The sequence below is a fragment of the Coloeus monedula genome (assembly GCF_965178545.1).
Source record: "Coloeus monedula genome assembly, chromosome: 20".
NCBI classification, from domain to species: Eukaryota; Metazoa; Chordata; class Aves; order Passeriformes; family Corvidae; genus Coloeus; species Coloeus monedula.
In genome coordinates, this window is record NC_138800.1 from 8,243,018 (window position 1) to 8,269,736 (window position 26,719).

At 45.5% G+C, this 26,719-nt stretch overlaps 1 protein-coding gene across 1 annotated transcript; it reads right to left on the reverse strand.

The window, feature by feature from the left end:
* Positions 1–241: 241 nt before the first annotated feature.
* Positions 242–26,578, reverse strand: TEX14 (testis expressed 14, intercellular bridge forming factor; the record flags this gene model as incomplete). The annotated part of the gene is made up of 31 exons (XM_082294899.1): positions 26,565–26,578; positions 26,053–26,206; positions 21,669–21,783; positions 21,233–21,398; positions 20,762–20,898; positions 20,071–20,152; positions 19,517–19,647; positions 18,577–18,690; positions 18,154–18,277; positions 17,601–17,779; positions 16,984–17,135; positions 16,119–16,309; positions 15,774–15,924; positions 14,523–15,463; positions 13,744–13,847; positions 12,691–12,770; positions 11,853–12,119; positions 11,196–11,296; positions 10,762–10,926; positions 10,370–10,460; positions 9,584–9,674; positions 8,416–8,478; positions 7,251–7,375; positions 6,339–6,529; positions 5,023–5,074; positions 4,472–4,543; positions 1,963–2,080; positions 1,679–1,774; positions 962–1,035; positions 463–526; positions 242–278 (listed from the first exon to the last, which is right to left on the reverse strand). The coding sequence occupies exons 2-31, from the start codon at positions 26,186–26,188 to the stop codon at positions 242–244; spliced, it is 4,410 nt and encodes a 1,469-aa protein (XP_082151025.1). The 5' UTR covers positions 26,189–26,206; positions 26,565–26,578.
* Between the last annotated feature and the right edge of the window lie 141 nt (positions 26,579–26,719).

Below are 26,719 nucleotides of genomic sequence, written 5' to 3' on the forward strand. Positions count from 1 at the left end.
GACAGTAAAAAACAGTTCACTTCTGCAACACTGACACTGCCTGGGCATGCAACAATGGCATAAAACCAGTACAAACCATATCAGAGCATAGAGCATTAGATTTTCTTCTGTACCTGCTGCTGTTAAAGGAAATCTGAGCTTTACAGGTACTTGTGTGGCCAAAAAGGGCTGTAATTCACAGACTAAACACCGTGCAAGCAGCAGCAAGCAGGTGATGTGTAGAACTTATTCACTCTGTGTTTTAATCATGGAGAGAGCTCTCATCCAAAACAATTATCCTGCAGGGGACAAAAAAAAAAAGGAGGGAAAAAAAGGTTATGCAGTTGTTTTTTTCTGATATAAAACTACCAGTTGAAGGGAATGGGACTTCATACTGCCTCTTTTTCATGGAAAACAGGCATGCAGCTCATGCAACACATAAATTTCTACCACAATTCCAGTTTAACTCACAGAGAGCCTCACCTGAAGGGTGGAGCTGGAGCCAGCTGCTGCTGGGGGTGGGGTTTCTGATCCTTGGGGTGCTCGTCTAAAAAACAGGGAAATTCAGCTCAGAATGTGAAAGCCACACAACACTCCAGAGACAGCAAGGGAATCAAGTGCTACAGGTTTTTCTGCTTGATTCCTTCAGCCACATTTGGAATCAGAACCCAGCCCCAGCTCTGGTGCTCCTGGTGCATCCCACAGGAGCCTCATCATCATCAGAAACCAATCCTGATTTCCATCCCTGAAGCCCAATCCCAGCTCAGTGCTGAGGTCTGACAGCAAACAGGGGCACAGCTGCAAATGCTGTGCAATAACAAGCACACTGATGTCACCTCCCAGACTTCTACATTTAAAAACTACCATCAATATTTCCAAAAGTCACCAGAGATTTGGGACATTTCAAACTTTGGGTGCATCCAGCAGCTCTACAGACCAAGAGCACCTGCTGAAGTCCCTGCACAGCTTCCTGGTGCTCTGCCTCCAGCCCAGGCTCTGCTCTCCTCTACTCCATTCTTCCTTTCAGCATCTTCTGGATCCTGCAGGCTTGCAGCCCTTGAATGACAGAGTTTTGTGTATCATCCTCATTTTTGTTTTTTTAACAGGATGAAACAGAAAATTCTGATGCCAAACACAAGAATGTCTTATGTTCCTTAGTGAGACAGAAGTTAGGGATGACTTATGGCCACTCACTGTGGAGCTGTTCAGAGTTCCTGGGCTCTGATCTTTAGTTCTAAGAGGAAAAAAGGTTATTTGGGATACAAATTTTTACCTTAAAATGATGTTTAAATGACTTCTGCCATGTTCTTCAAATTTCCTAATATACTGCCATGAAAGCAGAACCATTTTCACAAACTCTTCTTTATAAAGAGCTTTCATGATTCTGTTCTCTTAATGCACATTTTTTCTACCTCAGAAAATTCTCCCATTCTGTCAAATTATCTCTGGTTTCTGTGAAGACCAAGCCCTGCCTTCCAAGCCTGTTGAAATATTTGCTTTCTACCCACAGGAAACTGTATTAACAAAACATTCTTTTCCCTCTCAGTTTAGTAGGTGAGTTCACACTGATGTCTCCAGGCAAGTTCCCTGACACTCTACTCCCTAAGGAGTCACAGCCCATTTTCTGAGAAGTGCTGCCCAGATCTGTACACACCACACAAAATAAACCCTTGAACACAAATATAAATTATCAGCTCACCCAAGAGTGAGTTCCCAAGGTTGTTCTTGGATCTCCCCATCTCCAGGAACTGCATGGAACATTCTTTCCAAAATATCATCGAGGCTGGAGTGAGCTCTGTTAAATAAAAGATTCAAAAGTGATGGTGACAAAGTGCATGCTGCAAATTTCCAAATAAAACAATCACAATGATCAGGGTATTTAAAGCTTTCTGTAAGCTTTGAATCTTGTTAAAATATGCTGAAAAGAAAATTTTACATCTTTGTAACTCAAAGCCAAACATGCCTTCCCATCCTTTTTCATACCTTTCTGTATCCTCTGCTAGATTAAATGACTCCTTAGTCCATAAACTCTGATTTGTCTTCTCATTTCTCTCAGATTCTTTTTCTGACTCTCTGTTTTCCATTTTAACTTGATCAGGAGCTATTCACATAAACAGCAAGATTTTAGTATCAAAGGAAGACAATAAAGACATTAAAATGTTGTTTTCTTTACGGCACTTGAGGAATTTCCAGTTGCCCACTTCTCAATCACTCTTTCCCCAGTGGCCTGATTTTCTACCAGTTACACAAAATCCCATTATCTGCAGTCAAAGGTGGCCAGCAGAATAAATATTTCACTCCAACACATTTCCAGATTCACAGGACTCAACATTTTGTTTCCCACTGAAATCAAAAATGTATGTGGAAAGGAATCTTTAATCTTTCCCTTTCCAATCCCAGATATGGGAGAGAAATCAACGGGAAACCTGAGAATGGGAGCTTGGTTAGCCTATTAATCAAAATCCAGTGATTTCCCCTCGAAGACTGATTTATCAGCAAGTTCTGATCCCCACAGAAATTAGGGTTAGGGTTGGGTTGAGGGTTGAGAGAGTTAAAGACCCTACAGCTGCAGGAACACTGGGCTGGAAAGGGCATCCCATGGTGATCCCAGCAAGGCCCCAGCATTGCTGCTCCTCCAACTTTCTGATCTGGAAATTCATGGTGATGGGGTTAGACTTAGGCTTAGCCTAACTGGGAATATTTCAGCCCCTTCTGCCGGGCTGAGATAAGCAGGAGGCACGAGGCTGCCACAACAAATGGGAGTCGGAAATAGCTGTGCTTTATGCAAAACCACAGTGATTGAGCAGCCAGCAAGAGCCTGCTGCAGTCCTCTCCACCTAAAAACAACAAGCTCCAGTGAACTTCCATCCTTCAGGATAAGATTTAACAAAGCTGTGGGATAACCAAACATGTGCCAGCATCATTCTCAAGTGACTGTGCTATTTAGCTTTTTACAGACTTAACTCATGTTCTGCCTTTTTTTTTGTCTTTTTTTTTTTTTTTTACTGCTGCTCACTTTGTGACTCATTGAGGAGAAAAAAAAAAGCACAGCCTATAAACATTTAGGCTTTCTGCTCCTCTGACACGACTTGTTGTACATCTAAAAATGATTCCCACTTAGCACCATTTGCATTTGCAGCAGCACAAAGATTCACCACTCTGCTGTCTTTGTAACAGAGCAGGAAATACAATATTCATTACCCCAGTGGAAGCTATTTTCTTACTCTGTGAAATCAGAGGCATTATCTCATGCTGGAGAATTAGGAACATTAACAGGTAGGGTGCACTGGCCACTTTCTGAACTGAATCACCCTCCCAGAATGGAAACTTCAGTGGTTTTGACATCACCTGCCCACCACCTCTCCTTCTGTGGGTGTTGTCACCTGTGTTTCAACACAGCCCAAGCTACAGTGGCATAATGAAAGCAGAAAATTAATTCTCATGGTTAGACCTGCAAACCTCCCACACCAGCTCCCTGTGGAGTTCAGAGGGAACGCACAGGGAAAGGCAGCAAACACTGGTGGGGGGGGACCAAGCTAAAAACTGCAGTTTATTGTCACAGCTGAACACACAGTGACAAGGACTCAGAGTCATTTTGCAGCACAGCAAAAGGAATTTTCTATTTTTAATCTCTACATTGGGACTATTAGCAACAAACCATTCATTTGCACTCCAGAGTCTTGCAATCCCATCCCTTTCAAGTCTGGAGGGAGGGAATCTTGCTGCTTTAAGTGTTCTGTTAAAAACAGCATTATTTCCATATTGATCTTGGTTGGCTATACACTAAAGTACCAGATGACTTTATGCACCCAACTCTAGAGGAAAACCTGTACATGAGTTATAATTATTTTATTTATTAACCTACAAACTGCCCCTGACCATCATCAATGGCATCACTGATGATGCCAATCTCCACGGGTTCTTCTTTTGGTGAATGAGGAAATTAAAATAAGCTCAGGATGTGTCTGGGTGTCTCATTTCTGAGAGAGCTGCGGACATTTTAATTATCCCAATGTCTGGTGTTAATTTAGGAAGAGCTCAATGAGGAATAAGGAAAGCAAACTCTTCTCTAACACCCTCCCAGTGAAAAAAAGGCAGAGTTTTTACACTTTCTGCCTGGAGATGTGAGTACAAAAAGAAATGTAAATCACTGAGCTCTGCACAGACACCCGGGGGGGTGCAGCTGCCTCCTCTAATGGGGAACATGAATTGCTCCAGGACACCTTTGAAAAATTCAGTGTACACCAAATTCCTCTCTGTGTTCAACTCCACCTGCACTCAGTGTGCTGTCAGCAGCAGCAAGGAACCACTCAGTGAAATGCAGAGGCTTCAAGAACTGCCAGTTATTTAAGCTGTTGATGCCCAACTTCCTAATCATTGACTGCAACTAATTTGGAAGCTCTTGTGTATTTTGGCAGTGAATTGTTTGGGAGAAATCCTGATTGAGCACAGCTGGAAAGCCTCCCACCGTTTGGGGTGAAGTGCCTCTTACCAATTTCATCCAGCAGCTCTTGGGCTGGTGAAGGCAGCTCATCAATGGTGGGGGGAGATGCCTCTGAGAGTGCTGAGACAGAAAAAAAAAGCATTCTAGTTAATTAGCAGTGATTAATCCTTAATAACTGTGACATAGGCTTACACTCTGATAGCATCTTGCTTACATATTTCATTTAGCACGAGCCTGGCTCATTCACATTTTATCGAATTTCCTTAAATAATTCCATAATGGAAAAATCATTTCGAGCCACACTCGTACATTCAGCTCTCAATGCTGTATCAGAATTTGGAGGCCAGGAATATTTACACTTCAAACAGAGGTTGATTTAGAGGCCAGAGTTCTTGGTCTGCAGGTGCAAACACAAAATCCACAACCCAATTAGCACCAGCAGTACATGGTTGAGTGCAAAGCGATTTATCCCTCTATAAAGTGACATCCAGGGGGAAAAAAAGGGAAAAATAATTAATAAACTGCAAAATTTCCTTTCAAGTCTGTTTCTCTGTTTATTGAACAATTTATTTTGGCTGGGGCTGGGATAAAAGACTTACCAGGTGCCTGCCTGGTGTTTCTCAGGGATGAAGCAACTGGTGGCAACCCAACCTGTGTGAGATCAACCAGAACGAAACACAAGAAGGTAAATTGAAAAACTGCTGGCCTTCAACCCTCTCCTTCAACATTCTAAATCCAAAACGAGGTAGAACCTTCAATTAAAGCCTGAGCTTACCATTAAGTTTTAAACTAAGCTTTTCAATCTGTTCAGAATATGGAACTGGAGTAAGATTGATGTGTCAAAAATTTTGCTTGGGCTGCTGTGCACCCCTATTTTAGCTTTAAGATACCATCAGCTACATAATCTTTATTTCAACGCTCTGAATGGACAGTTGGATGGGAATTTTCTGACTGGACAGTTCCAAGATTTCTTCAATTCCCATTCTCTGCTTGGAATCTTTCATTATTAAAGCCAGGACAAAAATTAAAAGCCCCCCAAAATTAAGAATTTGTAACCAGAGGCAAATCCCCACTGCCCTCAAAATGGAAATATGCACTTAAATCTAGAATAAGATTTTGGACAAGAAGTGACACCATCGGCAGAGCCACTTAGGGCAGCTCTGCCTTGTAAATGAACTTAATGAATTCCAAGTGTTCTGGCCCAGGAGCAGCACGACACAGAGCTGCCTGTGCCAGGTCAGCCACACAACGAGCACTCCCTGCTGTCCTGCCCGAGCAAACTCTGATTTCATCTTTAAACGACAACCCCAGCAGTGAAAATAATAAGAAAGGTGAAAAGGCAATTATTTTATACAAAACTGTCTGCAAAGACAACTGAGATAATTCTGTGTGGCTCGGGAACACCTTCAGTGCCAAAAAGATCCCTGGAAATCACTGCAGTGACCTTGGAAACTCTGCACTCCAAAGGGAGGGGGTTTGACAGAACAGAGCTGATGAGATTGGGCACATTTGATGTGCAGGAAAAGGACAAACCCCTGATAAAAGGGCTCATTCAAGCCAAGCTTTTCACAGGTTTTTATCACTTCGCTGTTCCGGCATTCCAAAGGCTGGGAAAGGGCAATTCCTTACAGCCAGAGAAGGGATGGAGGGCAGGGAAGGGCCACTTGGAGAGTGGCCAACATTTATGAGCAAAAGGAGCCCAAATCTTTGTATAATCAGTGGCAGCACTGCCTTGAAATCAATCAGGACTTTTATCATTTTATCAACAGAGCCACGATTCCAAAATACTCACAGCGACCCACAAGCATTTCTCTACTTGCATTTATTTTTAGGGAAAGTATTTTCAAAAATATTTTTAAGGAACATCAAACGAATATTTAAAGTAACTCATGGCACAAGTTATTTTCTGACTTACAGGCTCTTTCAGTCCAAATGGGCAAACTCTTGGAGCCACCACTGGAATTTCCATGCTCCTCTCCCCTTCACAGGCTGTGGTGAAAGTATTGAACACTGTGGAGGAGGTCTCTTGAGAGTCAGAAAAGGAAGAATCTGAAGAAAATTCATGGCAGTGTTTGTATTTCTCAAGGGCTAATGGAATTTTTTCTTCTAGAATTAAAAAAAAAAAAAAGGAGAGAAAAAAAAGAAAAGACAGCGAAGCTGGAGAATTATTTTTGGAATTTTTGTATCTCTATCACATTTCAACAGAAGCAGAAAAAAGTTTAAAGGGAACAGGCACCTGCACAAGAAACTCTTGAGAAACTGTTACCCAATAAAAGAGAAATCTGATAACCCAGGAGTTCCACCTCAGACAAAACTTTGCCAACTGAGAAATTTCAGCCACTGTTACACCAAATTAATGAAGCACAAATGTTAATTCATTAACCTTAAGCACTTCAGTTCAACAAACGTTTATCACCTTATTTAACTTCTTTTCCACACTCAAACCATACGGAGTGCTTATTAAATTGCCTTTAAAATGCTGAAATCCACAGGTATCAGTTCGAATTTCAATGATTTAAACAATTTCTGATTTATGAAGGCTGCCAAGTAACTATCTTCCAGAGACCTTTCAGGCAGGGTTTTTTTCAGCTGTGCCCCTGTAAATTGTCCTTTAATTCAATGTCTTTGGACAATGAGATTTCAAACAGGAACAGCAGCATTTCTTGTGGTTACTCACTGCAAGCCTGACATTTCTGCACGGTGCGAGTGGAGCTTCCATGATTCACCTTGATGATTTGAACATCAAAAAGTCCTGGCAGAAAGGTCTGGCTGGCACAGAGAGGTGAAATCATTCCCTGTGAATCCTCTTTTCCCCTCCCTGCATTACCTGAGCCCAGGGGGGTGCTGACACTGGTGGGAGCGTGGCTCAGCCGAGGTGTTTTACACTCCACACCCCTCTGGAAGTTCTGCTCGCAGGGGATGCTGGACAAATCCTGAATATCTGCCACTGATCTGAATTATTGAGAGATGTTCTGACAGTTAGAATGGCCACTTCCTGCACCTGTGAATCACCAGATCCTGCTATTTTCAGAGTCTTGAAATTTTAATTTCGTGCAGTCTTATCTAGTTCACTGGAACGGAGGGAGATGTTCCCTTTGAAACTTCCCACAGGAATCTGGGAAGGCCCAAAATCACCATCTTCAGGAATGTTGCAGAGGCAGAAAAGGTTAATTATTTGCTTCCCCTTCCTTTCCAGGATTTCTTAAATAATTCTCCTATAAAACCAGCTCAGGAAGCTGCCTCCAGAAAGGACAGGAAATACAAATGTGAACCAAAGGGTGGAAAAAACTCCCCAAAGCCAAGGGAAGTCCTCAAGGGTTAACAAAAATTAATGGGTCATTAATTAAGACTAAATCTAGGTCTTGAGAGCATTTAAAAGAACGACTCTGATAAAGTGAGAGTGCTGAAGATCTGCACAGGCACTGACACACACCCAAGTGACAAAAATGAAATCCAAATTAACCAAACCAACATTTTGGGGCGATACACCCTGGATTACATCGTCCTCAAAGAGCCATGAAAAGAACAGACACCTCCTGTAATCAGTAATTACATGCAAATCTCCATTAGCTGTAAAAATAAATTAACGTTATTAGTTGAGTCACAAACATATTCTGCTATTTTTTTTTTCCCTGAGAATCACAGGACTATTTCTGCAATAAAATTTATTTGGCTCCACATGAACTATTTGCTCTTTAAAGTGATTTTATTTCCCCTGTGCCATATGGAGAGAAGAAACGAGGAATCCTCACACTTTAATGGGAAGAAGCACAGACAGATTAACACCACGTTAATTACTTATGAATATGAAAATATTTCACACTAAGGACAACTCATTTACACCAATCTCACAACTTTTCACAGGAAAACACTCTCTCAATGCTCTGGGGCGTTTTCTCTTGGTCTGTCCCATCTCCCTGTCTTGCACCAACACAGAATTCTGCAGTTAATGACCAATTTGCTGAAGTTTTGCTATAAAATGGGGCTCTTACACATCTTTTTCTTGGCACTCTTCCTGTGGCTCCCACAGTATTGCTTCTCGTGCTGCATCCACACTGAAATGAGGGAGGAAAGGTCATTTTCACCCTCAGAAAATGATGGAAATAGGAGGATTTGGTTTCCTTTCTCTCAGGAAGTTTAAGCACTACCTTCTCTCTGAGGTAGACTGAAGCTTTTAAAAATTATTGCTTAAACATGGACAGCACTAGGAGAAAAAAGTCATTCCCAAGAGATTACGGATTTGTTTTCAGTAAGGAGAAAACTTCTAATTGACATTTGCAGCTTCAGAACAAAGCTGAAATTAAATAAAACAAATCAAAATCTAGGAATACACATCACTCCATTGTTTCATCATCCTTTGATCTGCCTCAGACTGTGCTGAGCCCACTCAAGGTCAAAGAGGATTAGGCAGATGCTCAAAGAGCAACATCCCCTCTGTCCTGCTAGCAAAAGTTCCTAAGTGAAGGGAGCAACCAAAACCATTCTTTTCTATCCCAAAGCCAAGTGATTTCCACTGCTGGTGCCTCCCTTTGGCCCAGGGAACTCAGCTCCTGTGAGGGGAGGAGGGAGCCCAGCACAGGGCTCTGCCCAAATATTCTCCATGCTGGTAAAAAACAAAATTTACAGGACAAGAAACCTTCCTGTTTTTCAGAGGAGACAACCAAATCTCCAAGATTTCAGAGACTGCCAAATCTGATGTTACCCCCAGGCAAGATCCAGTGAACGTTCCTGCACTGGGCTGGGCTGATCCCACTGGAAGGGAGAAGGCAGGATCTTCATTGCACTTGAGCTCCACAACCAAAGCACAACAAAATTAAAGCAGATGACTGAAGCCTTAATTTGAATTATCTTTGCTCTGTTTAAGGCCGTGGTTTATCAGTGGAAAAGGAATTCTGATATGTACATGGCTTTTTCCCCCTATTTTAGCTCCCTCATTAAGGCAAAAAACCCCCACCAAACTCTGCAAAAGACAAAAACCTCTTGAGACCAGTGAAAAACCCTTTCAGTATTTTCTTGGCAAGGAGCTGAGTTATGTAGATAATCATTAAAAACCACCACTGGCATCTCATTTGAATATTAGATATGTAAGCAGAATTAATGAAGAGAGCACACTTTATAAGCTAATTTATGCCTGGAGGAACAATGAAAATCAGTCTCTACCTGGCCACAGGCACTTGGCTCAGCTGATTCACTCCCAGCTTGTTACTGCCACAGCTCCGTGGGCTTGGGCTGCAGAAGGGTATTCTTCCTCCTGAATACAAATAACAAATGTTCCCTGTTACTGGCTTTTGCAAGTACAAAAGAAAACAACACAACTCATTGAGCAGCAAATTGCAACTTTATTAAAATTCTTTTTCTGGTTTTGTTTGAGTTCTTGCGACCCTTGTTGTTATCGAGAGACAAATGTGTTTTAAAGATGCATTTTCATAAACATGGCACAGCTGCCAGACAGTCACTGAAGCACTGGGGAATATCACAACATTTACAAATTCGAGCTAAAAGAGACAAGAGAGGAAGGAAACAACAATGACTCCTCCATTATTCTGCACACGCACTCTGTCAGCTCTCACTGTTTTTAAGCCCAAGATCCTCCCAGCAATGAGAATATTACTGTGTAAATACAACTCTAATTCAGTTTCCAGCTCCACAGCAAGTTGCATAAAAAGATTAAACTTAGCCCCAGGGTAAAAATAAAAAGGTTTCAAATAAGTTTTTGTTTTGGCTTTTTAACTGAAACACAGCAAGTACATAAACACTGCATCTGGAATTATTTCAAACCCAAATCCTGAGTGTCCTGAACTCTCCCAAAAATAATGAGGAATAAGAGATCAATTAAGCCTGAAGAATGAAGGTCCAGTCCTGTGACAGGAGAGCTGCTGGCAAAAATATCGACGCAACCACTCTGTGTCCCTGCCTCAGAAGTGCTTCAAGAAAAAGGACATTTACCTGGAGCCTGAATTCCTGATCCTGCATTTCCAGGTAATTTCTGTAAAAATCCTTCACAAATATCTTCTGCTTTGCCCTCAGTGTTTGAGGCCTGGAAAGGGAAAGGAATTAATTAAATTTTTGACACAGAAGCTGCAAAGGGCAGGACAACCCTCCCAGGATGATGTTCCCAACAATGGAGTGAAGAGAGAAACTTTTCAGGAGATCTTCAAACAGCCCAGACTGGATTTAAAAGTAATACAGAAAAGTTTTGCAGCTTCCAGAAATTAATGAAGATTAATTTGCTTACTCTTATCAAAATCTTTATTTGCAGGTCCTATTTCAAAAGAAAAGAATAACAATTAAAAAAAAATCTCTCATTTTCCACAGCTCTCTTCAAACCAAATGGGAGCACAATTAAACCACGTGTTGTGGAACTTATGTCCAAAAAATGTTATTTTTACCTCTGGTTCTGAACTTCCCTCAAGAGCAGGAGGAAGGAAATAATCAGGAGTGAAGAATTCTTCAGTGACATCAGGAGGTGAATTAAGGGAACAATGTAATTCCCTTGAACATCCCTGTGAAAGACATCACCTGAGACGATCCCAGTAACAAATACACACTCCAGCCAACAAAACACTGAAATTCTGAAATTCTATTTAATTTGTTCACTGACTTTCAACCCACCTCCTGCTCCTCGAATTACCTCGGTGGTTGACAGAACAGAACATAAAAAGGGGGAAGGAGGAGGGGAATTGTTACTCAGATCAGCACAGGATGCGACACCAGGCTAAACTTTTCCACGGATAAGCAGCTGCAACTAAATTCCTTGGGTTTCTGTACATACTCTAGAGAGATTCTCAGCTTGCTGAGGAAGGACTGAACTCTTATGAATGGCTGTTCCAGACTCTGCTTGTTCATCTGGTGCTGGGGACTGGCAGCTCCTCCCTAGGATGTCAGAATGGAATAAAATTATTAACCAAAAAAAAAAAAAGTGATGTGAAGTGAGTGATCTGAGGCACTGCTGGAATATCAGTGAGAGCAGACAGTGACACTAATTGTCTGTCAGGAGCACGGAGAAATAATGACATTTAAATGCTCACCTCATTAATTAATCTAAGCAGGGGAACCTTGCCCTGTTCCTTTGTCCTGAACTTTTTCAAAAGCTTTGCCCACTGAGCTGCTACAGAAGAAGCAGCTGTGTGGTGAGACTGGAAGAAATAAAGTGTGAAAGCACACTCGAGGGTCTGAAAGCTTTGGGTTTCTCATGCTGATAACAACAATCAGTAATGATGAAGGTCTCCAAGCTCTCATTCCCTCCACCTATTAACACCTAATACTCATCTCTGTTTATGCCCATCAAGGAGTGACTGACCCGCTCTGAGATAAAAACTCTGGAAGATAGAATGGACAATTCTTGTAAAAAAATCACAGAAGCAGAAATCTGATTGGAAATGGAAAGAGACAAAAAGAGAACAGAGTATTTTTTGTTTCTCAGCCTCACCTGTAGAACTCCTGAGTGAGGGCTCCGGATCACTCTCCCCAGATTCAGTTCTATCCTCACTGCCCAGGTCCCAGGGCTCAGCAGCATCACCTGGCTGCCACCTGCACCTCTGCTGCTCGTGACTTTTTGGGGCTCTAGCAGGGACATGCTGGGAGGTTTCCTTTACACTTTCTGCTTCACTTTCAGACGTGCATTCACTGGCAGGGTATGGACAGCTGAGCCCCAGCCGTCCTGAGGCCACTCTCCGGGCCATTTGCTTTACTTCAGCTACACGAAAAGAACAAAATTACCACTTCACACCACAGAACCTGGACCTTCAAAGCATCCCCTGTGTTCCATTGTGCCTGCAGACTTGGAAATGCTGAAGTGAGAGCTGGTATGAGGACAGCCTTTGTCACGGAAAGAGCTAAACACTTCCTTCCATTTTAAATAAAGCTTAAAACCTGCACAGATTGATATGGACGAGTCTCTACAGGAACCGGGTTTGTTAAGTTTGATTCTCTATTATCCATGCCCGTGCTGCCATCCACTGGGCACTGCCATCCTGCCCTTCCTGAATCCACACACTGTCCAAAACCAGGCTAGAAATTCCTTCAGCTCCACAAACCAAACCACCTCAACGTGCCTGGGATGATTTTATGCCTGGAATGTGCAAGACACGGGAATCCCACTCACTTGGTTTCCATCCAAGAACGACCTCATGGAGCTTCAGCACTAAAGGCACAGAGACCAAGGCACAGAGACCTTCCCTCATGTGTTAGGGTTTAATGCAATGCACTGCAGCAACATTTCTGATATTAATGCTGAGTTAACACTGATTTAACACTGATTTACTCACTCCTCCATTCCGACTGCATCACCCTCCTCTTCTCACTGTTTTTTTTGCTGCAGAACTCAGCCCTTGGTTTTGGACAGCACCTGCAATAAATGATTGTGAAATGCACAAACTCCTTCAGAGCACGAGCATATTGTGTCAAGTATTCTCCAGCCGGGAAAAGGCTCCAAGTTGTTTTAACATTAATTAGAGCACGTGTGCTCTCAGCCTTTTAACAACCCGGCAGAACCAGCAGATTGAGCTGCCAGAAGCTTGGAAAGCACCGACAGTTATGTGGGTCTATTACAGATTAACCAGACAAGCTGTACACTCATCTCTGCATCTCAGAGCTGTCAACTGTCTTCAGCTGCTGCAGCTCCAAAACCACACCATGGATGGTGTGGGGATTGTTTTATTGAGGTGATCACAATTTTAGACTTGGACAACAACCACTTTCCCACCAGAGTTCACTCCCTGACCATCACTGACCATGTCAGCACCTGGAATATTTCTGTTCTAACCTTTAGCAACAGGTCTTTCTGATCCAAACAGGTCATGAATCCATTTTAAAACTGCAACAGTTTTCCTGATTTGACCCAAACATTGAAGGAGGCGTCTGTCCCCCTCTCTCCAAGATTAATCTGCACAAGTTTTGCCAGGTAATTTTAACATGTGCTTTCCACTCATGCTTAGAAATACAAAGAGATGACATTAAAAGCATTTCTATTGGGAATTGAAGGAGGCTGTGCCCAGAGAGGAGAACCACCTCTATTAATACCTTCCCAGATTGCTCTCCTTAGGCACTGGTGCAGTTTTGGACCACTGACCTCCATCCCAGAGGCATGTGAAATCTTTTTTAACACCAGTCTTTAACACAAACTGCCCTGTCACAGCAGCTCCCCAGCAGCTCTGCAGCTGACAATGACTCACAGCAGGCTCCTCTCTGTACAGATGGTTTTTGGCTTCCTGAGAAACATTTAATGCCAGCCTTGATCCTGATGTGCCTCCTTCTGACAGTGTCTCTCTCCAGATGAATCTGTCAGAATTAACTCTTCTATGAATAAGATCAAAACTCACCACTTCTCCTCTTCCCTTCTCGCTGCAGGATGTGAATCAGCTCCTCTCTGACACTGCAAGTTGAACTTTTCTTGGCATCTCGCAGACACGTGTGGGAGTAAATGCTGAAATGAGTCCAACAAGCCCTGATTCAGAACACACTGGGCATTCTGCTAATTACTGGCTGAGCTGTCTGTGAGGCAGCCTAAGAACAGCACAGCACAGCACAAACTTTATTGCCCGAGTTGTATTTTAGCTGCTCTGCTCAGGAGAAAGGACGACAGCCCCAGGCCTCGGCCTAGCAAAAACCCTGCCCTGCATTTATAGCAGGTTTCAGGTGCAGGCAGGCAATCAAAACATGCAGCTTCCAGGGGGGATGAGTGGACCTGAATGACTCAAGATTGTCCCCACAGGAAATACGTGAATTTCTCTCTTTCTCTTCAGTCTATGTATTTAATAATGAAAGTGATCCAGAAGCCCTTCCCTGTAACAGCTTAGGCCTCAACACAAAAATATTTCTCCACTGGCCTTTCCCTGAGAGTCCCACCTCCATTTTAGTGCAAGATTTGGATTTTAACCCCACCCTGAGCCACTGGATCAGTATTGTCCTGGGAGGAGTGGAGAGAAAGAGGAAGTAACACAACTGCACTGCTGAGCTGTTTTCATTCCTGTATATAACATGCATGAATACATTTTAAAGGACAGATTCATCCCTCCTGTTGGACACCACCCATCCCTACATCCCTTGGCCTGCTAAGGAACACAGAAATGATAAACAGGCCTCCTGCTCAACACTTTACCTCCCAGTTTAGGCTCACTTCATCATCCAGGCCCTTCCCCACGTTGCAGCCGGGATCACGATGCTTCGTCGCAATTTTACTCTTCCACTTCTCATTTTGAATGGCCTCTATTTCCTTGGCTGTCTTGGGAACAGCCTGGAAGCTGTTTCTGCCTGGTGCCTGACACATTATTGGTGGTGGAATGTAGTCCCTGGATGGTGGAGCTACAGCCTTGTGTAAAAAAACATCAGCTGCAGAAAGAGGGTTGCTGGTATTTTGGGAAGCAGCATCAGACCCATTCCAGTGCCTTCCTTGAAAGCTTTCCTTAGGAAGCAGATTCACGCTGATTTCCTGGAGCAGATCCTTTTGCTTTCCCGTGGCCTTCAGCATGTCCAGTTTCTCCCCTGCCCTGCACAGGGAATCTCCTGCCTCCTGCAGCAGGCTCTGCATAATCTTGAGGTTCAGGGCACATTTGCTGATGTGCTGCTCGGTTTGGGAAGGGCTGCTCAGCCTCCTGCCAGCATCTCCTCTCACCTGTGACAGGGCAAAGGCCTCTCTCACCCTTTCCTCTTCTTCTTCCTCCTCTTCTTCCTCCTCCTCCTCCTCTCCAGTGAGCCCTGTGCTGGACCCTGAGGATTCCCCTTCCTCCTCACCCTCCCACGGGCTCTGATCTTCCTTTTGCTGCCTTTCTGTATCCTTTAGAGCTTGGCCTAATCCAGGTCCTCCTTCCAGGAAGTCTTGGGGACCTTCTGGATAACTGGCTAAGATTTCATTCATTTCAAAGCTGCACAGGCTGCCATCCACATCACTCTCACTGGAGTGAGAAGCTCTTGTCTGCAGTTGAGAGGACACATCGAGACTTCTGTCCTGTGCAGCTGGCGCTGCACTGGCTGCTGCCTCTTGCCCCACCAAACCACTGTTCTCCTTGGGAAAAACAGAGTCTTTGGGGGCACAAAAGCCACCTGAAAAATTCAATTTTAAGCATTAAGTCATTTCTCCACAAGTCTGACAACCACGCTGCTTTTGCACACTTAGGAAATTTTTTTAGAAGTTTGGAAATGCTGAAAACTGTACCTGAACTAAACAGATTTAGAGCCTTGAGTCTACATTAACAATTAAGTGGTAGCTAAAAACCAAAGCCAACTGTTTCCTATTTTCAACTTACAACATCATAAAATCTGTGAGTGCCCCCATTTCAATGATTTATGTCAGGCTGTTGTGGGCTGAGGAACACGTGAAGGACACGTTGACACCCTGCTCCAAGAAACTCACCAGCCTTGCTGATCTCTTTTCCCTGGAATTCCACTGTTCTCTTCTGGAAGCTAAAAGCTGATGCCCAGCAGATGTTCACATCTGCAAGAACAGCAGGTCTCTGTGCTTTGGACATTTCATCGGCGTGGCCACTTTCAGATTTAACCAAGTCCTGTAAAACAAAAACAAATGGAATAAAACACAACTGTATTTGACAGCTGTGTGTCCCTGCCTGCACTTCTGAGATGGGGTCAGCTCCATGGTCACAACACTCAGCGTTGGATCACTTCCTCTACATTTAAGCAGAACAACTTGAATCTGAATGGACACAGCATATCCATCACAGGTGACAATGCTGGGAGGCACCTTTAGGTCGTTTTTCAGGATATATTGAATATCCTGAAGTTTCATGGAACGCTTCCTCTGCTTGGGTTCCAGCCCTGACTTGACAACATCATAATAGATCAGGGGGAGTCTGACATCTGCTTCCAGCTGCTCCCCTGACAGGATGAGCTGCTTAACAGCCGAGTCTTCCACACCTTTCCAGGGAGGGCTCTCTGCAAGACACAAGTACAGAGTTTATGTCACCAGCTGTACATTCATGTTAATGGAAATAAAAAAAAAAAAAAAAAAAAAAAAAATCACATTATTCCCTGTCCATTCCCTAATTTACAACTGAAAACAAGCACTGGCATCTCCTCCCTGTCTTACTCCAACAGTGGATGCTTTAAAGGGAGCTGACAAAAATATCTGGAGGAGAGTGACACTGCAAACAACCCTGCTCTGGATTCTTCACTGGGATTAATTTTTAGGGTAATTGTTTATCCCATTTCACTGTCAGAATAGTCCAAGTGAATACAAAACAGACATTATCTGAAACAACAGCAACAATACATTATAATAATAGAGCAACAATAACTCATCTCTAAACTAGCACAGAGATCAAAAACATGAAAGCTGCACAAGCTTGTTCTGAACACTGAAAAGATTTAACTGAATGTTTTGCTGTGCTGGTAGGAAGAAGAAAAATAAACAGTGACAGAAATACAGAAAATCACTGTATTTCTCCCATATCCACCATTAATTTAATCTTTTAGCCACACAATTTTAAATTTTCTGATCATATTTACAGAAGTTCCCAATAATCTTTGTTATTGTCATTCATTTTTGGGGGTTTTTGCCTGGTTCATTTTTGAAGTTAAACCATCCCAGCCCACAGCTGTGGATTCACCTGTCAAGGCCTCCTGCAGCACTGCACAGAAGCTGAAAACATCTGATTTGACTGTGCCAGGTTTCTCCAGGATTATTTCAGGGGAGCACCAGCGAAACAGCTGGACTGGGACAGGAATTCGGGTCAGATCACTGTGCTCTCCACTGTCTTTGCTGCAAAAAGGGAAAAAATTGTAAATTAGGACATAAAACACATTCAACTACAAGGTTTATATTTAGGAATTAAACACTTGAGTGTGTTACAGCTTTTAGTTTAAATACCTTAAAGGTTAAGGGCACGTCTGCAAACAGAAATGTGCAGTAAATGTCTTTTGGCAGGGAAAGCAACACCTCCTTTAACAAATTTACACTAAAAAGAACTAAAAAAGAGCTGAACATTTCCCATCAGGAGCTTTACAAACAGCCCTTTAGCTTTGACCATGGATAAAACACAGGAAGCCTGTAAAAATTTATATTTCCATGCGTCCAGAGGAGCATTTCAGTAATAATTTACTGAGGTGAAATGAGTGGGGTCCCTCACACAAGAAATATTCTTTATCTCACTTAATTACCACCAGTCCAACGAGGTGTTGGACGTTCAACCACCCCTTTCACAGCAACCCTGAGGGAGTTTTTCACCTCTCTATCATGTACTCCAGGTTGCAGAGCTTGGCCTCCCCAGAGGACACAATTTGGATGGCATAGGAGGAGAGGGAGCGATGGATAAATCCCCGGGAGTGCAAGAAACGCAGAGCGTCGATGATCTGGAGCAAAATGTGCACAATGGTCTCAGTCTGCAGCACTGGGAATTCTGTACGCTGGGGGAAAAAAACCCAAAAGCACCAAATTTGCATGGCAGGTCTTTAAACTTGATGTAAGAGAAAGTTGTTATTATTTATGATGGTTATTATTTGCTGCAGAAGGCAGCAAAGAGAGCAAACAAAATTAATTGGAGGAAAAAGAGGAAATACATTTGTTTGCTCTCAATACCAAACCAAATAACATCACCTTAAAAAGAAGAGACAGGTATCAAATGACAACAATAAAACACAGATAAATTGATTTAAAGAATAAGGAAAAGAACCAGAAACTCAGATACAGACTGAGGATTTTGTCTTCTTGAGTAAAGATGTCAGATGTAGTCACTAAACTTCTAATTAACTATTATTTAGAATTCAAGCATCCCAGTTACCCTTTCATGGAGGATGCTGTAGAGAGAGCCAAAGTGAACCCTTTCATAGACCAAACGAGTTTTCTCCAGGTCACTGGACAGACAAACAGACATCAACTGCAGCAAGTGAGGGTGGCGGAGTTTGCTGCAAAGGGAGAGGAAAAAGCAAATTTGCAAGGCAAATCTGAGATGAAAAGAAGAAAAGTCCTGGCCTGCTCAGTGTTTTTATCAACAGGACATGAATGTTGGGTTTTCATTGGAATATATTTGAGTGTAAATGCATTTTTCACCGAAACACTCCATTTTAAAAGATCAGGAGTGGGAAGAGACAGAAAATTGTATTTCTGATCTGGGGAAGAAGTGCAAACCCAGACTAACAATTCCCCCAAGGTTAATCCCATTCCTCCCACCCCTGGAGACCCCAAATCCCAGAGCCTTTCCCACCTGCTGTGCTCCTGCTCTGCCAGGAGGAGATCAGCCAGGCGCAGCTTCCAGCTGCTCTGGTGGGGCTGGAAGCTCAGCTCCTTCACTGTCACTCTGCTGCCTCCCCACATCAAGCTGCAAGGAGAAGAGGAATTCCTACCAAATGCTTCCAGCAGTGTTTTTCCCGGTTATGTGGTTATTTACCAAGAATTTTGTGGTGCTCTGGTGCTGCCTCCTGCTGTCAGGAATTTTAATCTGAGGGTCCTGCTCTTTCAAATGGACAATAAATTCATCCTGCTGAAGATTGGTGCAGCAGGGCTGGGTCACTGCCCCAAATCCCACCCTTTCCATGACAAGGAATCCCCCTCACCAAAGGCCATCAGCCCCCTGTGACATAAATCAGAGTTTTGGGGACATTAAATCCCCAATCTGTCAATTCTCTGGCTGCCTCTGAGATACATCCACTTGCTTAATACACAATAATTAGACAATAAAATATTATTATAATTGTTACCAATAATTACTGGATACCAAAGTTTTTCAACCAATGCTCAGCCTGCCCTTGCAACTCTCATTTCACCACAGGTTTGAGCAAGTGGGCTGAACACCTGGATATCCAGAGGATTTCCTGGACCAACATTTACAAGGATTAAATGCTGAACAACACAATCTGTACAACCCCAAACATTATTTCCCACCACAAAGGGATCAATACTGAAACACTGGCATCAATGATTAGCCATAATTGGGTTAATACTGCCTGTAGGGTTGTTCTTGGCCTCTCAGATAGCAGAGTCTGACTCAGATATTAACCAATGAACAGCAGAAAACAAGGTGCAAAGCAGGAAATGGGGAATAAATATAGAAGAGATGTGGAAAGTTACCCAAACAAAGCACTGGTACCACAATTTGCTGTGTAATAGTAAGAGAGAGGGGCTAAAATCCCTTTAATTCCACTTACTTGGTCATGGTCATGTAGGGCCCAACGTGGTAAGAAAATGCTGGCTCATCATCAGCCTGAACCACATCTTTCTCCCCAATAATTGGGAGAGAGGCCAGGTAGCCCAGGTGGCCACTGCCTGCGAGATAGAACTGAAACAGGGCATCACCAAAAGGAAAATCCCACAGTTCCCAAAATCCAGCAAGTTCATTAACAACCTGAGTGTAATCAAGGGCAGCATTAGCTCAAAGATCACCATGAAATCTGAAAAATCAGTGCCAAAACCTAAACTTCCCAGTGAAGCTGGAACAGGCAAAGCAGAAGTAGCCCTTAGGAACCCCCACAGGGGACATTTAACAGGAATTTCTCCAGTTCCAAACCAAACCAGGACCTGTTAACCACCAAAGGCCTGAATATTTGTGCCCTTCACGGGTTTGTTCCCATCTTTTCAGCAGAAATAAGAATGCACTACAAGTTAAAAATAGCACAGGTGGGATAATTACTGTGAGGAATAGGAGATTCTGGGAAAAAACTGCTCTGATATCATTGGAACATCACTCCCCACAGCATCTTACCTTCCCAAAACCAAAGCTGTAAATGTTCTTGGCCACACTGGGTTGTCCTTTCAGTAATTTACCCAGAGGACTGTCAGCAGTTCTAAATATCAAAAACAAAAGCAGTAGGAGTAACTTACTGACTGCAAGGCTTGGAGTAAAATACAAATACAGACAGAGAGGGGAAAAAAGCAGAATTTCTGCCAGAACCCTGCATTTGATTGGTCCCACACACATCATGAGGATGTTAAAATTCCAAGTTATTGTGCAGCTCATTAAAACTTTTTAGGTGCACTTTTATGATGTTTATTTATTTAAAGCAATATAAATAAATATATATATGCACACACAGAAGCATCCTGCACTGCTTTTTTGTATTTTTCCCAACATGTATCTGACACAAAAAACCCTGAAACAGCTGGAAACACCCCCCAAGAAATATCTGCAGTGACCTTAAAAAGTCAAAACCCAAACTACTTCATGTTACCACTTCAATGCTACTAAAATCCAGTGCTTTTAATGCTGGTTTCAAGAGTTTAATTAATAAAGTTTCTCTTAATATACAGATATTTACAACTATCAAGTTTCTGTTTGGAACAGTCACGACAGAAATCAAATTTATCACAGTGGATTTAAATCTACTATTGGCAAAAAGACACAAGAACTGGTTAATTCTAAGAAAATAGGATATGGAAATAGAATCTATTGTTACCCTTGGACAAGGCCACCAAACCTCGAGGGGCTGCAGATCAAGGCCTTTGAAGAGCCAACTTTCCTGAGCAGATCAGAGGGAAAATTCCAAATGGCAGCCTGCATGTGCAGTGTGCACTGCTGGATAAATTCCAGCATCTGGGCAGGAGGAGGAGGAGGGAAAAACAATAAAAATATGGCTTCAGAAGAAGAAAAACCATTTCAGATTCATAAATCAGGACTACTGAAGAAATAACTGCTTACTCGCAGTATGGAAATGGACATTTTGAGAAATGCATTAAGAGAAAAAACTTGAGGAAAATCAATGACATGACAATGGGAGAAAAGCTGACTTCAAACAGGCCACAAAACTTGAAACCTCACCTACAGAAACTCGTAATTTCGGGTTTCTTTTTAAGAGGAGTGTTGTCATAACAGGAAAGAGGAGTTTTAAATCAATATTGCAGTCAAGAATAAGCCTTGACACAAATACCTGAGCACTGCTTTCCTTCCTGGCTGACAAAGCCCAGTACTGGGGAGTTTTTCCCTCTCTGTCGTGGACTCTGAGATCCCCTCCTTCATCCAGTAACTTGCTGAGGATCCACTGGTTTCCCGAAAAAGCAGCTGCATGGACTGGGGTGCTCCCATCGTAGCAGCGACTGGGGAACAGCAGGAAAGGTTCAGCTGCACTCAGCAGGGGGAAAAGCAGCATTCCTGGAATGCTTATGCACTCCCAAATAACAGAATAAACCATGAAGAAAGGAAAATTATTTCTCTATTTACCTCTGAGGAGCTTTGGCTAAAATACCAACGTGCATCTTAAGCACTTGTTCATTTATGCCCAGGGAATTTTGTGTTTTACACCAACTAAACCCACTCAAAGATTGATTTCTATTTAAAAAAAAAATAATAAATGTTTGATACTTAACTGATTGGCATCCGAGCCATATTCCAGCAGCACATCCACTATTTTACCCAGCCCCAGCAGTGCAGCAGTGAAGAGAGAGGTTTGGCCCATGGAATTCACGGCATCCACAAAAATTCCTGCAAGGAAACCGAAGATTCCGAGGTGGTGCTTGTTTTAATAAAAGCTGGTGGTTGATCACCACTCAACTGACTGCTCTGAGGTGCTGCAGATATGAAAATACAGCAGCAGAAGTTGAGGAAAAAAAAGAGCAAATGATGTTTTTTGTGACTTTCTATATGGATTGAAGGCACTGCTCATTCACGAGGATTTTAAATAAGGGTTGTGTAAGTAACAAATGGTACTTTTATGTGTTGTGTAAGGAAATAGTAAGTGCTTATATGTACTGTTTAAATCAGAGAGATGGGTGTATAAGTATATATATGGAGATATATATACATATATATGGATATATATATCTCCATCATCTGTATGAGTACAGATGATGGAGATACATATGATGGATATATAAGGAGAGGTGGATGAGCACACAACACAGGAGGACAGAATTAATAAATAAGTAGGGAATTGCTCAGAGCATGGTGCTGATAACACCGAGCTCGTGGGTTCAATCCCCTGCATGGGCCACTGACTGAAGAGATGAACTCTGCTTGAGGGTCCTTTTCCAATCAGAACCCTCTGGGGTTTCCAGTGCTGTTGTGACTTTTACTCAAACAGGACAAGGATGGGTTTGACACTCCAGTGGCTGGGAGAGGTGAATTGTGGTAGAATTAATCTGTTTTTAAACCGAGATTAAAAAAAAAAGGGCCACAAACCACTCAGCCCGTGTTCTCTCCCTCCCGAGCCCCACCACGAGGGCCGGGAACGGTCATCAATGGCGAGCGGCCCCTGCCCAAGCAGCGCCGCACGCCCGCTTCGCGCTCAGGAGAGAACACCCCGCTCCTCCTCGTGGCTTGTGACGCCGGTCAGGTGCGATCACTCTCCTCTAGTGACCAACTACAGAAATGATCCCTGAAAGTATAGTCTTAACCCGCTCCCCGCACACGCACAGCCCCGCCCCGCGCGCACCCGCGCTCAGCACACGCCGACACCGCACCACCCACTCCCCGCGCACCCGCCACGAGCCGGCGCGGCCCCGCCGAGCCCCCGCGCCCGCGGGAACGCGCCCCGAGCCCCTCGGGAGCGCCCCCGCCCCGCGGAACGGCCGCGCGTGGCGCCGTGCGGGGCGCGCCCCCCTGATTTGCATGTTCTGCCTGCGCTGGCCAATCAGAGGCGCGTGCCCGGGGCTCCCCCCCGCCCCGCCGCGACCCCGCCCGTGAGCGGGGCTGGCGCGGCCCCCGCAGCCGCTCCTCCGCGCTGTGCTGGCAGCGAGCAGCTCCTCGCCCATCCCCGACACCGCGGCTCCACGGACACCCAGCCCCCAGGGACGCGACGAGAGCAGCGGCTCGCTGGCCGCAACGCACTCGCCCTCCCCCCCCGCCGTTCGCCAGTGTGCGGAGCCCATTCACGCACCAAGGCGAAAGATTGTTGTTGCTTTATTCTAGTTTAGGCCAAGCAGGGAACGGGGTGGTTCACACAAAAAGACGGCTCCCCGATTATCAAGACGTTACACAATTTATACATTTTTATGAAGGCATCGGCATTAATCGGTTACAAATTGCATCGCTTTATTAATTACTACTGATCCCTTTATTTACTAGCTGTACCTCTCGTTTCCCAGGGTAATTAGTCCGCTTCTGCTGTTCATCCCTCCACTTGGGCCGGGGCATTGTTATGAGTAGGTGGTCGGTCAGTGGGTCAGTGTTTGCCATGTCCCACGGCTGGAAGGAATTACCTTCCCTCAGGTACTGCTCAGTCCCGCTGACTTCTCCAGACCCCATTCCTCTGGAGACGGCGACCCTTTTTCCTTTAAAAAAATATGAGCGAAGCCTCCAAGGTTCGTAACACAATTGTTTAATATTTGCTGCTTCGCTGTAGTTACTGCTCACTGATAAAAAATGGAAGAGTTTGGTTGAGGGGCTTGGAATCATCAGCTCCCGCAGCACTGCGCAGCTCTAACGTACCAGAAAGTCTGATCCCTCCACGGCAGGACTAAAGCCAGACACACAACTTTAAATAAACTGCCTACTGATGGATTAATGCCAAAATCTATTCTTAAACCGAGATAAAAAAAAAAGGGCCACAAACCACTCAGCCCGTGTTCTCTCCCTCCCGAGCCCCACCACGAGGGCCGGGAACGGTCATCAATGGCGAGCGGCTCCTGCCCAAGCAGCGCCGCACACCCGCTTCGCGCTCAGGAGAGAACACCCCGCTCCTCCTCGTGGCTTGTGACGCCGGTCAGGTGCGATCACTCTCCTCTAGTGACCAACTACAGAAATGATCCCTGAAAGTATAGTCTTAACCTGCTCCCCCCACACGCACAGCCCCGACCCGCGCGCACCCGCGCTCAGCACACGCCGACACCGCACCACCCACTCCCCGCGCACCCGCCACGAGCCGGCGCGGCCCCGCCGAGCCCCCGCGCCCGCGGGAACGCGCCCCGAGCCCCTCGGGAGCGCCCCCGCCCCGCGGAACGGCCGCGCGTGGCGCCGTGCGAGGCGCGCCCCCCTGATTTGCATGTTCTGCCTGCGCTGGCCAATCAGACGCGTCCTCGGCGGCCGCGCGGTTCCGTTCCCGCTCTCCGCCCCCCCCACGAGAAGTGGCGCTGCCGCCCGAGCTCGCGCTGTGCCGATTGTCGCGACACGGCACAAGGCACCGTCACAGCCCGTGCTGCCGCCGCCCCGCGGCAACAAGAGCCCCGGTAGCATCACCAGCAGCGCGGCACGACTGTCGCCTGCCGCCGCGGCGGTGCACTGGCTCCCAGCCGCTCCCGAGGCTTTCAGGGACACACGCACGAACCCACCACAACCACCCCACAGAGCATCGTTTCATAAACTGCGGCCTTTACATCTCTGCACTCAGCCACAGCACCCCGGACACCCGCACCACGGCCGACTGCTCGCTATAAAGAGCACAACATGGAGCAGTTTCTCCCTAACCGCCATCAGAATCTGCAGCCTGAGCGACACCAACTTCCACAAGTGATGAAAGGCAAACCCTGAACAGATTCCCCTCAGTCCCGTGTCACCTTCTGATCATCACCGTTCATCAGAGACGACTCCACCGCCCCCTAAAAGTCCCGCTGTCCTGCACTAATAGATGGATCGGGAATACCATCGCCCTCAACACCCCTCATCGGACATTAAAGCCTAAATCCGTGTGGCTGCTCCCGCCCTCTCCGGGGATCGTCCACAGCGAGAAGCGGCGTGTTCCGTAGGAGGAGAAGGAAGCACCCCTAGCAGGGAACATCCCCCTTTACTCAAAGCAAGTCTTTTTTTAGAACCAGAATAAAAAAAGGGCCACAAACCACTCAGCCCGTGTTCTCTCCCTCCCGAGCCCCACCACGAGGGCCGGGAACGGTCATCAATGGCGAGCGGCCCCTGCCCAAGCAGCGCCGCACGCCCGCTTCGCGCTCAGGAGAGAACACCCCGCTCCTCCTCGTGGCTTGTGACGCCGGTCAGGTGCGATCACTCTCCTCTAGTGACCAACTACAGAAATGATCCCTGAAAGTATAGTCTTAACCCGCTCCCCGCACACGCACAGCCCCGCCCCGCGCGCACCCGCGCTCAGCACACGCCGACACCGCACCACCCACTCCCCGCGCACCCGCCACGAGCCGGCGCGGCCCCGCCGAGCCCCCGCGCCCGCGGGAACGCGCCCCGAGCCCCTCGGGAGCGCCCCCGCCCCGCGGAACGGCCGCGCGTGGCGCCGTGCGGGGCGCGCCCCCCTGATTTGCATGTTCTGCCTGCGCTGGCCAATCAGCGGCGCGCCCGGAGAGAAGCGGCGGCCCCGCACTAAACACCGGCGGCTCTGGATCAGCACAACCCATGAGATCTGTGATCCTAAAACCGAACTAGAACTGCACCAGGTATTGGGTTTCATTTACAAAATCCCCCGTTCCTATGTGGTACAAATCTGGTTGTCAAAATCCCCAGTGTCTAAGCCGTCCCTTAAGAATTTGGCAATCCCAATTAAAATACCATTTAAAGAGAATATTCCAACAGCTGACTTTCAGAATTTTAGTTTTACAATGCCTCTATCATTTCCTTATGAGCACTTTACTAATAAAACATCAGTTTTCTTTTCAATTAACTTATTTTAATACATTTTTTGATTCAAGAAGTATTCCCAGTTAACTGAAAATGGCAGCTATAAATCATTTTGTTAATATATTTCGCTCAGAAAACTGGGTTCTAGAAGCAGTATGCTGACTATTTTTTACCAGAAATAACAGAATACAGGAAAAAGTAAATATTTTCTGCCAGTACTTGTCTAAACTTAGTTTTTACCTTTCTTCAGAAGCTTCTTCACTTTCACATAGTTCCCTTCCCTGACATACTCATGCAGGTCAGCTTCCAGGGAGTCTCCTTTTATACTTCCAAGCTTGACTGGGCATGGAAAAGGGGGAGGGATGGGATGAGCCATCTTCTTTCCTGAACAGAACTGGGGAAAGGTAGGAAACATTACCAAGCTGCAAAGCACTGCAGCTTAAGTAACTTATCTCTGACTTCAGAACCTGTAGTAGCTTAAAGTTATGGCTGCTTCCTGCAGGAATATCCAAAGACGGAAGGGCAAAACAGCCTCCTGCCTTCCCTAAGAGGTTCCTCTCGGACCGGCCGGTGCGGGAGCACAGCGGGGACGTGAGAGGCGGCAACCGGGGAATCACAGAACCTGCCGGGTGCAGCGGCCTCTCCGCGGGCACACAGGCGGAACGCACCCAGCGGCATTCCCGGGTCGGGAATGACCGCCCAGCCCCTTCCCAGAGCCCACGGCCACACGCGGCCTACGCGGCTCCGCTCACCCGCCGCTCCAACGGCCCCGACACGCGGGCAGCGCCCCGCGCATGCGCAGCGGCCCCGCCCGCCCGGTCCGCGCCAGGGTGGGGCCGGGGCGGGGCCGGGGCGGGACCGAGGAGGGACCGGGGCGGGGCCGCGGCCTCCCGGTGCCTCCCGGTGC